This window comes from Hydra viridissima, unplaced genomic scaffold (genome assembly GCF_058129835.1).
Source record: "Hydra viridissima isolate aposymbiotic clone 2 unplaced genomic scaffold, HvirCarnegie_v1 scaffold_9, whole genome shotgun sequence".
Lineage (NCBI taxonomy): Eukaryota > Metazoa > Cnidaria > Hydrozoa > Anthoathecata > Hydridae > Hydra > Hydra viridissima.
This window is the reverse complement of record NW_028324308.1, coordinates 17,831,566-17,847,339: the sequence shown is the minus strand read 5'-3', so window position 1 is coordinate 17,847,339 and position 15,774 is coordinate 17,831,566. Positions and strand designations below refer to the sequence as shown.

The window sequence follows — 15,774 nt, the reverse complement described above, 5'->3', positions numbered from 1 at the left end:
TCCAGGACTTTCCAGGATTTAGCTATAAAAAATTCGGAAAATTTCCTTTGAAGTAAACCATTTAAAAAGATACAAAACTTTACTAAAATTTTCATAAATAAATCTTTCTAATAAAACACAAAGCCTAAAATATAAAATAGTGTAGTCAGGCTTGGTCGGGAAAGGCGTGCGATCGCACTCTGATCTTGACCACGCATACAATATTTAGTTGCGACAACTTGCCCACGGCTTCATAGATGTTTTGAGAACATTTCAAAAAATAGTCAAGCGCAAAAATGTTTAACTGGACCGATGAGAGACACTTACAAAAATTAAATCTTGCCTGATTAAATTGTTATAAATTAAGTTTAGAATAATTAATAAACTTCGTCTTTTATGTTGATTTAATTAATAAATAAAAAATTCAATCTTTTTTTAACCATTTCGCGCTTTGCGTAGTTAGCCTGAGTTTTGTTTTTACATATTACAAGGGAGTTTAGGCAATTTTTATAGCCAATGTAAATCTTTTTTATTAAAAATGCATTGCATTACTTAATATATTTTATTTTTAAAATGGTTTCAACCACTCCTGTAGCTTATTTGGTTCCATAGATATTCGTGTTTTAATATTTTCAACTCATATACATTTTATGAAATATTTCCTTAAGGTGGCTCACCCCCATTAAAAATCAAAAAAAAAATTTTTTTTTTCTTTTGAATTATGTTATTTTAAGCATCGAAGTACAAAATCCGTAATATATTTTTACTATTATATGCTTAAAAAGTAACAAAAAATACCATTTTTGTGGTTAATACAGTTTCCTACTCCTTAGCAACGTCATAGCAACGGTATAAACAACAAATTTATTCATTACTTCTGGAAGGTTTCAACTTAAAGTTTTGAAGTATTTTTCAATGTTAGATCTATTATGCTTTTCTACTGTTCTGTAAAATATAATATTTCTTAAAAATATGCTCTGTAGCATTAATACAATGTAACTGAACTGAAAGCTATCTATCTGGATATGGCGAACAAAAGAAGTAATATTAGAAATTTAAAGTGAAAATATCAAGGAAATAGGTATACATGGAGAGCAGAGGAAGTAAATGGTCGTAGCAGGAAATTAGAAACAACAAGTGTATCAAAGCTTAATAAATAACATGACTTAAGTGCTGCAACAAATTGTGATTCCAAAGTTGACAGTTTTTTCTTTATTTGCAACCTTAGAATTATTAAAAATGTATTTGAACAGTATTCTACATGCAGTGAGTGTAATAGCAAGCTAACTATTTTTCATAATGAATCTATAGGTATGGGATTTTCTATTGGAATTATAATACAATGTCCAAACTGTGACTTTGAAAGTACATTTTATTCATCACCTTCTATAAATCGAAGTGCTTCTAGTTCAAAGCTAGTGACACAATTCAGAACTTTGTTGAAATGGCTATAAGACAAAATAAAAATAACCTACTGAGTATAGGAAATTCTGTAATAGCTGTACTTTACCATTGTACAAACTTTCCATATGAAGTCACTCGTCATCAATTTTGTTTAAAAGTGAAAAACAGTTGGTGTAAATGGCAATCAGATAACGCTATGGGTAAAATAAGCAATGGATAAAAAATTAATTTACCTGTGACAATTATGGAAGAAATTAAACCTATTTTTCAAGAATTGTCAAACCCTGAAATGCTAAGAAAGTGTTTACATGACACAAAACTGCAGAGTCATTTAGTGGTTTCATTTGGAAGTGACGCCCTAAAACTACTTTTACTGCAAGGAAAATTCTTGGAATATCTGTTTATTCTTCTATTTTAAATTACAATGATGGATTTTCTTCTTTAAGTTGCATTTTTAAAATGCTTGGGTTTTCTGGAGGTGTTAATTTCGAAAAAAGGAGCTTCCAAAAAAGATAAAAAGTGATAATCAAGTATGTCAAGAAAATTGACTGATATTAATAAAAAACGAAGAAAACATGTAAGATCAATAAATGAAGGTTATTTAGACATTGAGAAAGAGAAGGATGATGTGAACTCTTATTCTAATGGCAGTTTTTAGTAACTTTTTATAAAAAAAACTTATATAATAATAATAATAATAATAATAATAATAATAATAATAATAATAATAATAATAATAATAATAATAATAAAAACTAATAATAATAATAATAATAATAATAATAATAATAATAATAATAATAATAAAAACTAATAATAATAATAATAATAATAATAATAATAATAATAATAATAATAATAATAATAATAAAAATAATAGTAGTAATAATAATAATAATAATAATAATAATAATAATAATAATAATAATAATAATAATAATAATGATAATAATAATAATAATAATAGTAATAATAGTAATAATAAAGATAATAATAATAGTAGTAATAATAAATAGTAATATTAAAAATAATATTATTAAATAAAATATATAAAGTTATAATGATATTATTAAATAAAATAAATTAAAAGATAAATAATAATAATAATTATTATTACTATTACTGTTATTATTATTATAAAAGAAAAAAAAAAAAAAAGATATTTATTGACACTTAGCCTTTATATTTTTACCATATATTTATAATAATGATCTACCATTTCATATGTTTATTCTACTAGGTTTGTTTAGTTTACCAATATAATTAATTATTTGTATTATTTAAATCTGTTAATATTCTATTCGAAGAACAATTTTACTTTAATCAAAGAAAAATCTCAAATACTGTTTTATGAGGATTCTTGTTTTATTTTTTTTTTTTTTTTTATTTTTTTAGCAGAAACTATTGATTTATTAATCATGTGTTATAATTGACCTTGACCTTGTTATATCACTTAAAAAGTAGGCATAGATTTTAAAAAAAGATCTTGTATACAATTAACATAAAAAATGAAGTAAACAGACTTTAAAGCCACAAAGTTTGTGAGAACAACAAGCTTTTATGTCAATCTCATAAATATTAGTTGAAAACCTTTATGTTTTACAAAATATCTTTTATAGTAAAAAACCACAAGGTTATCTTGCTAAATTAACACTATTTAAAATTACATTAACATCAGTTACAAGCTCTAATTTTTTTTTTCTTAAGCTTAGATAAAATTGTATTTGTAATTATAAAAAACTAAGATTATGCAAGTTATATGGAAGTAGTTCATCCTGAAATGATATGATGTTAATAGCTGATATTATTTTAGAATTTGTTAAATAGTATAAAAAACAATAGTTGTAATTCCATACCTCTTCTAGCATTTAGCAATGTAAGTCTTGCACATGCGCAATCCCGAAGCTCAACAAAACATTCAGAGTCAAACCATTGGTAGGAATCTTTTGCTAAATCTGCCATTTTTGTAATTACAAAATTGCGAAAAGCAATCACATCTTCTTCAACTGGAAGTTCAGATGGTTTACGGGATTTTACGTTTTTGTTTTTATTTAGTTGGTAAGTGGCATCTCCAAAGATAAAGTCCTCCCACATTTCTAAAACACTAACAAACTTGTCAGTTTCACTAGCATCATTGTCATTTGCTTCTGATAAATATAATGCTTTAAGAACTTTTGCAGCACGTTTTATTAAATAAAATAAATTTTGTTTTAAACCAGCTTTGATGCCTGAATCTGCCTTTTTTGTAAAAATATCTATTGCTTCTCTTAAGGCAAAGAAGTTAGAGCGCAAAAACATACTACTAGAATCTTTACTTTGTGTTGGTAAGTTTTTGAAGTGTAAAAATAGGTTGTAAAGATGTGCCAATTGTCTCATGGCGTTTCTGACAGAGCTTCTTGCTTCCATAACTTTATCAAGTTTCCTCTTTTCTTTATCATAAAAGACTGAACCAATTTTAAGAATTGTTATGTCTTTTAGGCAAATCTGACCAATTTTATCTGTTCGAAAATGTGATAAAATGTTTTTTTTAAATTCATCACTTAATCTTGCTTCTTCAGGTAATCTTAGAAGCCCCACTGGAACAGGAAGAACTTTTTGACATGAGTGTTTTTGACACGACTTCACATGATTGTGCCAGAATCGTTTTGAAATAAACACAAGGCATTGACTGCAATAACTAACTTCTTTATATTTTTGAGCCTCTCGTTCTCTTTCATATTTTGGTTCCGCTTTTCCAGCTTCAGCTACATTGACTTCCAAAATCCCTTTTCTTTTAAACATTCCAAAAGCTTCATCTCTTTCTTTCTTTGATTTAATTGATGATGCAACTTCAACTTCTGGATGACTTTTGTGCATAAGCTTTATGTGTCTTGTTAAATATGATGTAAACTTTTTACAAAAAATGCAAAATCGATGTGGCTTCTTTTTTCTTACATTCTAAAGTTTAGAATTTTAAATTTCAATTTCTGAAAATTTTGGGATTTAACTTTATTCAGATTGATTTATAAATTGTGTAAAAAAAATGTATTTTTCAAAGGTACCTTAACTTTTTTAGGCATTTCTTCATCAGGCAATGTTGGTTGGCTGTTTTGACCTACCTAGAATATTTAACAATAGTATGAAGTAAGAGATGTTTTCTTTTTTAATAGTTTTTCTTGATTTTATTTCATATAATGCTAAGAAAGATTTATTATGTTTAGTATAAAATCAGTGTTTTTCTTAGTTTTTAAAATGTTAAGTATTTAAAATATTTTTTATTAAAAAGTCAGCTTAATTTTTACCTGAGATTTGTCTGTCACATCATCTATCATAAAAGTGCTTGAAGCTATTTTGGCATTTTTAATATCAGATATCTGCAAAGAAATGTGATTAAGATATTTGCTACATTAATCAAAAATAAATCAAACAGCAATAAACTTAACTTGATTTTGATCACTTTAAACATGGAAAAGTTATTCATAATCAAATAACATTTAAAAAATTAAATTAAATAACACATTTTGTGTATTTAAAAAAACATTTTGTGTATTTAAAATTGTTTTCAGCTTAACAAATAAAATAATAAATTTACCTCTAAAACTAAGTTGTAGTTAAGAGCTTCAAAATCAATGTCATCCTAAAAAATCATTAGCATTTTGTTTAAATCAAATCATATCATAAATGCGAAGTGGTAGTAAATTAAAGTTAAAACTTCACATACCTCACTGGAATCTGATCTTGATGTGCTTTCATTTTCTAGAGTATCAATTCTTTCTTCATCACAGGACTTTAAATTAAATTTTTAAAAATCTATATCATTTGTTGCACATAAAATATTTCCATTAAAGTTTGAAATGCTGAATATTTTTGCTCTCAAATGATCAATTAGTTTTAATCAATCTTCAAATATTAAAAAGCATGAATTTGTTTACAAAAGCAGTATACCTGTGGAGTTTGGGGTAAAGACTCTTTTTCACTTTGATGTTCTTGGGTGATTGATGAAAAAATCTATTGTAAATAAAATAAAAAGATGTTTCTTTTTTCTTTTTCTTTTTTTTTTGATAATTGATAAAGTCACTAGCCAAAACCAATGATGAAAAAAGTATAATAACAATTGAAAAAGAAATAGAATTAACAGAATCAAAGTAGAAATCTAGTCAAATATCTTTTGAATTTTCATTATGAGTTTGAGTTTGCTTATAAATACTAGGTTTTAAAAAATATTACTCCCTATATTTAAAATATCCTTACTTTATTAAGAATATTTTTAGGGTTAGAGTACATCAGATGAACCTTTAAGATTAAATACAAGAAGTAATATAATTAAAATAATGAATCTGTTATAAGTATGTTGCAAAACATGTGAAGGAAGTTTTTTTTTTTTGCCAAAAAAATTTTGCTTTTAAATAATAATATCATGTATTTTTGTTTTATATTCATTTAGTCTTTTTTTAGAAATATTTACTTGAATATTGTCTTTTTCATCACAATCTGTAGCTGCCAATTTTGTGACTTTATTAAACTGTACATCACTTCTGACTTCTTTGTCTTTATCTAACTGTGCACTTTTCTCAACTGGTCCTATGCCATTTTTCGGTCTTTGTAATTTTTCAATCTAAATGTTTGTTGTTTTTTTTTCAATAAAAAAAAATGATCAATTTTCTCATATAAAATAAACACTTTTTGATTATACTTTTTTAGTAACAAGAGTGAATATAACATGAATATAAAAAAAATTTCAAAAATATCTTGTTTTTTTAAATTGACTTTGAGATAACAAGAAAATAATGCTTCAAAATCAAAAATTAACTTTAGAACTAAAAAAATCAGTAAATTGTTCTCAAAAATAAATCTTTCTCACTTAAGTTATTATTCATCCTTGTGAAGAAAAAAAAAGTGTAATTTATGATAGCCCTAAAAACAGAACGGCTCTAACAATGTGAAAATGATTTTAGAGGTAGGGTGCAGCAAACTTTGTTTATTACAAAACAATTTATTTGGGTATTATTAAATAGTTGTGCACACAGTTATTATCTTATAAAGTGTGGATAAAATTTTTAAAAGGTTTTTTTACCTTTGATATTCTTTTTTGCTCTGTCTTCATTTGAAATTCCTGAGTTAAAAAAAGGTTTTTTAGTAACATTTTAAGTAAATCACCAGGGAATGCAAATAATTGGCAAAATATAAAAATAAGTAGTTAAAACTTGAGAAGAAAATAAAAAAAACCTCAGCATGCCACTTTAGATTATCAACTCCATAAAAGTAGAGAATTTCATCACCAACACAAATGTCTTTCAAAGCAAATAAACATAAATGAGGAACATCACAATGCAAAATCTTTTTCATGTATGCATTTGCAAAGTATTTTGAGTCATTAACATAGCGTCCTAAGTATTCATTGTATGGAGTTGCATCAATGCTAAATAAAAATTTTTGTTTTAAAAGAATATCAATATAAATAAAGAAAACATTATAAAATTTAGATGAATTTTAGAATAAAATTTAGTTTAGTACCAGTATTCAATATTTTTGTGTAAAAAGTCATAAACATAACTGCCAGCATTTGTTTCTTCGTATAACTTTTCTTTATTTTCCAGTGTGCTTTTTGCAACGAAATCCCCCCTATATTCTACTATGAATTCTCCTTTTTTTAAGCTTTTGCATGCAAACACTCCAAAACCTATACAAGTAAAACCATATTTGATATCTGTTATGTAATATTTCATTCTGATATTATTTTTTTTACATTAGAAAGTTTGTAGAAATATATTTTCTGACAAGTTTTCTGACCTTTTGTTTGGTTAATAAATTCTCTTTTTAAATAACTTGGATCTTCCTTTAATGAAATATAGTGCTTTGCTTCCTTAATTGGAGAAAGTCGTTTTCTCTAAAATTATAATTTTTAATCACTGAGTTTCTCCTAAAATATTGGCTTGCTATTTACAATATAAAAACATAGGACAGTCAAAATGTTGTTTTTTTTTCCCTCTGGATTTATATGAATAAGATTCTGCAGCAAAAGTAAATTTTAATATAAAGTTTATTATAATTATTATAATATATATTTTAATTATTATAAATATTATAATGATAATTACTAAAGTCTAAGTTATATAAATGCTCTTTGTTGTTATCATTGCTGAGTTAGTAACCTAATGGGTTTGTTACCTGACTTTTATTTACTATCTTCTCTTCATGATATGGCTGAATGCTACTTGATACCTATAATTGTATTTTTGAAATAATTAGGAAGAAAGTTGTGTGCTATTGAAGGGTTATTTTCAGAACTACTTCTTTAAAAGTGAATTACTCAAAAGTCTGTAGAAGTTGCAAGTTTCTTGTTTGCATGTTCTATTTAAAAAAAAACAAACCTGCAATGTTGATGTATTTATGTCACATGCTTGAATTGGTGCACCCTAATTTAATATAAGTATTTATAATGAACTGTGTTAAATAACATTTGGAATATTGTACTACTCTTGTTACTCTCACATTGCATGAAATAAATTTTCAGAAGTTTTATTTTTAGCCTAGTATAAAGGTGGGCGTGGTAGTCAATTTTTAATGAATAGGTATGTGAGGATGCATATTAAAAAAACAACTTTTGAATTAAATAAATTACAAGTTTGCAATAAAAATGTTTGTTATTGCTATAGCTAAAACATGAAAGATCACCTACCATGACAGATGTTATTATACTTGACACTGTTTCTCTCCACTAAAAAAATGTTGTTAATGAGCTTGTTATATATATCTTTAGTATATTTTTATATCTAAATTTCAAAGTGAAAGTGAAATTAAAGCTTTTCTTTTTTTATTACCTTAGATATGGTTGGTCTAGCCGTTGGATTGTCTTGCCATGTAGTCTCGATCAGGTTAGTAACTATAACCACATTAATTGTATTTTCCGTATATAAACCGGTAATGTGGCTTATGTTTGGTCGTTTTCCAGATTTGATTGCATCAAGCAAAAGTATATCTTTAAACAATGGTATAACACCATGCCATGCTGTGGAAAAACTGCTAAAAAGCTCGAATGCAGTTATTGCAAGAGCGTACATATCGGATTTTTTGTTTGGAGATTCCACCTCACAATTACACAGTTCAGGACTTGTGTAGGCAAGGGTCATTCCTTGATTGTTGGGCTTCGTCTTATTACATGTAACTGTTGCTTTTATATCAACAAAGTCATCAAAGTCGCTGACTTTTAAAGTTACATTGTACTGATGCCCTGTCACTAAAATGTTTGAAAGCTTGATATCTCTATGAACTATATTGTGTTCGTGCAAATATTCAATTCCTTCTGACATTTGTAAAAGAAAATCTAATCTTTGTTGAAATAAAAAAATTTTCTCTTCATTTAGGAGATCAATGAGCTGAGACAGATTATTGACTTCCATTTGTTCAATATTAGTGGCGCATAATTCAAAAAACAAAGCGGTTGGCCTTACAGAATAACCTAGAAAGTTTACAACATTTTTATGTTGTAGTTTTTTTAATTTTGTTGCAATTAGCATTGTTTTTCTTTGAGAAAATTGGGTTTTAATCAACTTCACGGCCGTTTGTTTGTTTCCTAAGCTATACTTGAAGACTGAAGCTGATGTTCCTTCACCTATTTTGGAAACCAAGTTTATAGGCATATCAAATACTTCATAGTTTTTTATGCAGTCCGTTTCAGCAACATCTTTTACAAGCTGTAATATAAATCAGTAATAATAACGTTTAAAGTTTAATTATGCTAAATTTATAAATTAGTGACGTAACAACTTATGATGAGATAGTAGTGAATGCTGCGCTGAATTTTTGAAAATATTAGTGATCCAAAACCTTTATTATCTTAGATTTTCTTGTCAGGTATTACCAGATTTATAATTACTCAGTTGATTATTAATCAGTTAAGTAATGTTAAAAATTTGATAAGTAATGAAATTTAATAATATCTGATTATCCAAGAAATTTTATCTATATAATAATACTATATTAAAAAGTAAATTTGCTTACCGTAGAACTCATTTTCAATAGTCCTCAGAACTTCGGAAAACAGTTAAAAATATTTCTAAATATAAAGTTTTAAGTTAATGTTGCTTTTGATGTGGCATGTATAATTTTAAAGTAGAAAAAACATTAATTTCTCTACTTCTTAATGTAAAACCATGTTAAGCAGATGTTTAGTTGTTTATTATACTTTATTTTAAATTTGTTCACTGTACTAATAAACCAAGAGAGCGTGTTTATGACAGTAATGATAAATAAAATTTTTTGTTAGTTTTATTTATTTTTGTAAGTAATCCAGTCAACTACGTTAAATTACAGGTGAATAAAAAATTTTACATCTCTTTAAAAAATTTTCCAAAGTTTGAAACTTATAAGAAATTCAAATTATATGCCATGAAATTCGGTTTCCAAATTTGCACATTACAGTAGCTAATGTAGAAATTAGGCAAAATTTATAATGAGATCCATAAACATTTTTTAAAAACTCAACAAGTGTTTTTTTTAACGCTCAAGCTTCAATGTTTAACTGAAATCCACGTCTATTTTTTATTATAAACACTTGTTTTTGAAAACATTTCCAATTATTTGAAAGATGATAGTAAATATAGAATAAACATAACTTAAAAATGGGTTTCATTTATAACCAGGTAATCTCAACTTGGGTTACCTTTATTACTGTTCTAAGATTCTTGATATTAGGTTACAGTAATTTTGAAATACTCTATAAAAAATCAAGAAACAATTCGCGAGGTTAGAATTATTTTGTTCCATTTCCCGTTTTAAAAGTTGGGAGAAAATGAGTTGTTAATTTTAGTTAGCGATAATAACTTTTAAAACACGCTTTATTTTACACATTTTTTTCTAAATAATTTGCTTAAACAAATTATTTAAAGCATAAGTTGTTGTTGTTTTTTTTTTAAATTACAGCTAAAACTTTAAACAATTTTTACTTTAAGAAAAAATCAAAAACTTTCTCCCAACGTTTAAACATGGAGATAGAGCAAAATTATTATAACCTCGCGAATTTTCTAACACAAAACTTTTAAAAATAAGAAATACCTTTCTATCTCTTACTCTTCACACTCTTCTTCGGTCACATATGCCTTTTGATATCTCCTAAAGGCTATTTAAACGTTTTCAAGGAGTCAATTTCACGTTTTTAAAATGAGAATTAAAGTAAATCGGAAACATTTTGAAAAGAATGAAGTCAAATTCCAGTGATGGATAGAAACCAACTTCTAAGTTTACCGACTTATTAAGCAGATGAATTATTAAATTAACGACTTTTAAACTTCATAACAACTTTTTAACAGTAAAAGGTTACTCGCAGTGCCGGCCTTAGAGGGGGGCAAGGCTGGGCGCCGCCCAAGGGCGCCAGGAAACTGGGGCGCCAAACGTTGTATGCAAACTTCAACAATATAATAAATAGAAAAAATAAGTCTACCTAAATTTTTTCGAATGTTTGTTTTTTTTATAAAAATATTTTCTTTAAATAATTTATTTATTGTATTATTACACTGTTAAAAATTCTTTATGCAAAATTAATAATTTTGCTAAAAAGTGTTTCAATCATAGCATATATTTTGTGACTTAAATTCATTTTTGTACTTGTATCTTTCTCGGCGCCAATTATTTTGCGTTCCATCTATTTAAAGTTTGAATTTTAAACGTTATTTTCGGTACGAGTTGCGAGCGGGTTGTTTATTAATTTGTAGAAGAAATTTAAAGTTGTATTTGTGATTCAAATTCAGTTTTTGTCAAGTTTTCAAATTTTGCGGTAATAAAAAGGAGGTAAGTATAAATAAGGAAATTGTTTATGAATTATTAGCTTGCGAGTAATTTTTTATTTCAAAATTTTAGACAAATAGAAACTGTCAGCAGCAATCAATGGAGAGTACTCATAATAAAGAAAAAAATGTTTTTAAAACTCATAATAATAAGAAACCATCTGGTGCTCAATACAGAAAACGTAAAGCAGAAAAAGTTGATAATTTGAAGAAAAATTATAAAAAACTTGAAAATTATTTTACATCGGAAAATAGTGATTGTAATAAAATAAAGGAAGGAGAAAATGTTGCGCATATATTTAGTGATACATCAACCAGCGATGAAGAAGACGGAATAGTATTAGTTGGAAATGTTCACTACGATGAAAAAGATATCGATAACGAAAATGATGATGGCCAAGATGGTGATGTAAATGATCGCACCAAAGAAACAGCAATCGATTACTCAGACTGTGGCCAATTCATCGCAACATTCAATTTGTTGATTATGTAATTAATATAGGTGCAATATTTGGACACATATCCACGCGGTAATAGAAGACGACATTTTTCAAATGCTTATTACAACCGAAAACTTTCAAATGGTGAGGTTATTTCACGACGTTGGCTTGTTTACTCAGTTTCTAAAGATGCGGTACTTTGTTTTTGCTGCAAATTTTTTGGTTTCAACATGAATTTAAAGTTAAACGGAAATGGATTCAATAAATGGAAGAATTTAATAGAAGCATTAAAAAATTCACGAAAATAGTAAGTCACACAGAAATGCTTATCAACTATGGATTGAGACAGAAATACGAATGAAAGCTGGTGAAACTATTGATAAACAAGAACAAAAACTAATCGAAAAGGAGAGTTTAAGGTGGCGAAGTGTTCTTGAACGATTGATGAACATTACTTTATACTTGGCAACAAATAATATGGCCTTTAGAGGTTCTTCTGATAAATTGTATGCAGTTAATAATGGCAAATTTTTAGGGTTGGTAACTCGCTAAATTTGATCCGATCATGTTAAACCACGTCACGCTAGCTCTTAAAGGAGATATTTCTGATCATTACTGTGGAAAAATCATTCAAAATGAAATGATAGATATAATGGCATCAAAATTAACCAACATAATTATATCCAAAGCTCTAAAAAGTACATATTATTCTATTATTGCTGACTGCACTCCTGACGTATCTCACAAAGAACAGCTCTCGCTTACGATTAGAGTTGTAAATATATCAGAATATCCTATAAAAATAAATGAACACTTTCTTGGGTTTTTCAATGTTAACGACACGACAGGTCTTGGTTTAACAGAAATCATAATTGGAGCTTTAAAAGATTTTGGTCTGAATGTAAGCTTTTGTCGAGGGCAAGGTTACGATAACGGTGCAAATATGAAAGGTAAAAAGATAGGTCTACAAAAGCGAATATTAGATTTGAATCCTTTGGCTTTTTACCTTCCATGTGGAAGTCATTCTCTCAATTTGGTTATTTGTGACGCAGCGCAGTCTTCACTAAATTCCAATTAACGTTTTTGGCATAATACAAAGATTATTCACATTATTTTCTGCATCAACTTCACGCTGGAATGTTTTACTTAGTCATACAACAAACTTCACTCTTAAACGATTATGCGACACTCGTTGGGAAGCCAAAATTGAGAGCCTCAAAGCCATCCGATACCAAATAAGCAGCGTACATGATGCTTTAATTACTATATATGAAACTGAAACCAAAACTCCCGATATTGCACACGAAGCGCAAACATTAGCAGAACAATTAAAAGACTATAGTTTCTTAGTTTCTTTAATTGCATGGTACAATATACTGTTCCCAATAAACGTTGTTAGTAAAGCAATGCAAGCCAAAGACATGGATATAATACAGTGCGCTGAAATGTTGAAAAAATGCATGACATTTTTGGAAAATTACAGAACGTTTTGCTTTAAACAAACAACGATTGATGCCAAAGAGTTAGCTGAAGATTTAAACATCGATCCAATATTTAAGCCGCTTAAAAGAGTGCGACGAGTGAAACGTCATTATGATGAAAATGCTGCTGACGAACCAATTCAAAATCCCGAGAAGAAACTTGAAGTGACATTTTTTAACCCTTTATTAGATACATGTCTGTCGTCAATAAATGAAAGATTTGAACAACTTAATGAATATGTAAGTATATGGAGTTTTTTATTTAATTTGGATAATTTGCCCATCAAGAATGAACTTTTAAAATTGTGTAAACAATTACAAGAAAATTTAACTGTAAATACAAAATCAGAAATTGATGGTGCTTTGCTATGCGACGAACTAATAAGTGTGCAGTTTTTTGTTAAAGATAAATTAAGCAATGTTGAAAATGAAATAAATACAAAAGAGATGACACCACTTTTTGTACTGAACTTTATTAAAAAATATTGTCTACAAGAGTTTTATTCAAATACATGGATTGTTCTGCGCATTCTTCTTACAATACCTGTTACTGTTGCTAGTGGAGAACGTAGTTTTTCTAAACTGAAGTTAATCAAAACATATTTAAGAAATACCATGTTGCAAGATCGACTTAATTCTCTATCTATGTTATCAATCGAGCAAGAAATAGATGAAAATTTAGATTTTTCTAGTTTGATAAGAGATTTCGTGGACAAAAAAAGCTAGAAAAGTTACATTTTAAAATTTAATAATGTTTATATAGTTAGAGGATTCATTATATGTTTAATAAAAACATTTGTTATTTTAAAAGCAGCGTTGCGTTGTCTATTTATTTAGTCACTCATTTCTATAAACCCATATCATGAAAAGTCTAAGTTTATAACTTTAATAAAAAATTAATTAAATAAGAAACTTGATGCACAATATGGATCTCTTTGCATTAAACTATATATTCCCTTTAGCACTCTTGTTCATCATTTTAGAGCATTGGTCTCGTTGTTAATGGTAACAACCCACCCATATATACCTAGGGGCGCGTTCACAAGTTTTGCCCAACCTGTCAAAAAAGCTAAGGCCGACGCTGGTTACTCGAAAGGTATTAGAGTCTTTGTTTGCTTTTCTTTTGTGAACCCGTTCTTAATTTATTTACTTCTACTTAATTGTTCTTAAATCCAATTTCCACTTTCACTCTTAATTAGGTTAAAAATCTGATTTCACTTCCTCAAACTGTTATGCAAAATATCATTAGTTAAATTTAAGTTTTCTGGTTCGGAAACTAAGTGTTACTAACAACTGCCTCATTTTTAATATCGCAAATATTATTCCTTTGTGAGCTTTTTTAAAAGTGTTGTTAATCTTCAATAGTATCTTTGAGAAGTCATTCGATATCTCAATTTAAAATTCTTTCTTGAACTTTACTAGTTAGTTTACTGTTACAAGAATCAACAGTTTAGAAAATCTGGAAGCAAGTACTAAAAGATGATTTACCCACAACATTTTCACTACTCAAAAATATATAATACTGCATTCATTTCTTATAGATGACTTTAAGTCTGCGAAGTTCTTTACCTTTTAGTAAAATTGCGGAACAGCCATAAATTAACTCTTCTTGTCATTCATAATTATGAGGCAGACTTTTACTTCAGTTTCTGAAATAAAAGCGTTTTATATTTTTAAATTACGAATAGTTGCATCTTTTTTAGTTCGTTGTAAATTATCTAGTCACAATTATGTAAGAACAAATAGAAAAACGCACACAATATTTCAATTGTTTAACAGTTGGTTTATACATAATCGTAACACTTTGCAACTTGTAATCTAATCGTTGGTTACAGGAGTGTAACAATTTATCTCGCTGCGCATGTTTACGAGTGAACGCCGACTACTAAAACTCATAAATTATTGTCAAAAAACTATTCTTCTTTAAACCCTTATATATTCGTCGAATTGATTGGTCTTCGTTAATTCTACCGAAAATCGAAATAGGTTTTTTTCCATAATTTGTAACAAGTTATTAGGTTTCATCAATAGTAACTCGTTCTTTCGAGAAATGTTTCTTATTAATCACAAGAATTACAGATGACGAATGAAATTTTTTAGCGTTTCTCTCCTTGTAAAAAAACTGCTGCTAAAGTTGAACTCGGCACTGATATTGGGTCACACTTTGAAACTATATTTTTAAACAAATGCAAATAAAAATCAAATAGCACGAGAAGTTTGGAAACCCATGGAAAATACTGAAGGTTATATTCACTGTTTTAAGTTTGGCAAATTAGCAAATTCGAGTTCACGTTGAGCACACGAACACTGAGAACAAACTATTTTTACAAAGATTTTTAGTTCATTACAAAAGCTGTAAAAAGTTTCATTTTAGTAATTAAATTTATTTGTAATTTAATTTTTTAATATGAACTAGAAATATAAAAGTTCTTGGAATCTTTTCCATTTTATATTTTTAGTTTTAAAAAAAGATTGAAGGTATTGATATTCTATAGAAGGTATTGATATTCTACTGTAGGAGCGCGACACGAAAAGACATAGCTGCTTGTACAGTAGCAAATAAAATCCTGGAATTGATAGTTAGCTTTTTCTATACATAAATAAAAAAAATCCGAAAGAGGAAATTAGCTTCCCGTAAAAATAAAAATTTAATAAATCTGGAAATCTGTATGTGCGGAAGCCGCTGTAATCAATTCTGATGGAATATTA

At 27.5% G+C, this 15,774-nt stretch overlaps 2 protein-coding genes and 1 pseudogene across 5 annotated transcripts; 2 read left to right on the top strand and 1 right to left on the bottom strand.

The window, feature by feature from the left end:
• On the bottom strand, window positions 1–10,611 carry LOC149884377 (uncharacterized). Of its 2 annotated transcripts, XM_090097680.1 has the most exons (18): window positions 10,417–10,611; window positions 9,364–9,418; window positions 8,184–9,056; window positions 8,042–8,080; window positions 7,734–7,778; window positions 7,531–7,584; window positions 7,153–7,249; window positions 6,877–7,042; window positions 6,589–6,781; window positions 6,437–6,475; window positions 5,828–5,977; window positions 5,308–5,370; window positions 5,084–5,149; window positions 4,955–4,999; window positions 4,665–4,736; window positions 4,425–4,481; window positions 3,240–4,320; window positions 1–1,577 (listed from the first exon to the last, which is right to left on the bottom strand). In XM_090097680.1, the coding sequence occupies exons 2-18, from the start codon at window positions 9,373–9,375 to the stop codon at window positions 1,525–1,527; spliced, it is 3,105 nt and encodes a 1,034-aa protein (XP_089953806.1). In that variant the 5' UTR covers window positions 9,376–9,418; window positions 10,417–10,611; the 3' UTR covers window positions 1–1,524. The 2 variants fall into 2 exon arrangements, with proteins under 2 accessions (XP_089953806.1, XP_089953807.1); XM_090097681.1 differs by lacking the exon at window positions 1–1,577 and having other exon boundaries at window positions 2,812–4,320.
• A 599-nt stretch (window positions 10,612–11,210) lies between these two features.
• LOC149884375 (zinc finger MYM-type protein 1-like) lies at window positions 11,211–14,578 on the top strand. 3 transcript variants are annotated; one of them, XM_090098947.1, is made up of 2 exons: window positions 11,380–13,305; window positions 14,049–14,578. In XM_090098947.1, the coding sequence occupies exons 1-2, from the start codon at window positions 12,991–12,993 to the stop codon at window positions 14,094–14,096; spliced, it is 363 nt and encodes a 120-aa protein (XP_089955073.1). In that variant the 5' UTR covers window positions 11,380–12,990; the 3' UTR covers window positions 14,097–14,578. The 3 variants fall into 3 exon arrangements, with proteins under 3 accessions (XP_089955072.1, XP_089955073.1, XP_089955074.1); XM_090098948.1 differs by having other exon boundaries at window positions 14,028–14,578; XM_090098946.1 differs by having other exon boundaries at window positions 11,211–14,578.
• On the top strand, window positions 11,245–12,662 carry LOC149884376 (zinc finger MYM-type protein 1-like; annotated as a pseudogene).
• Window positions 14,579–15,774: the final 1,196 nt, after the last annotated feature.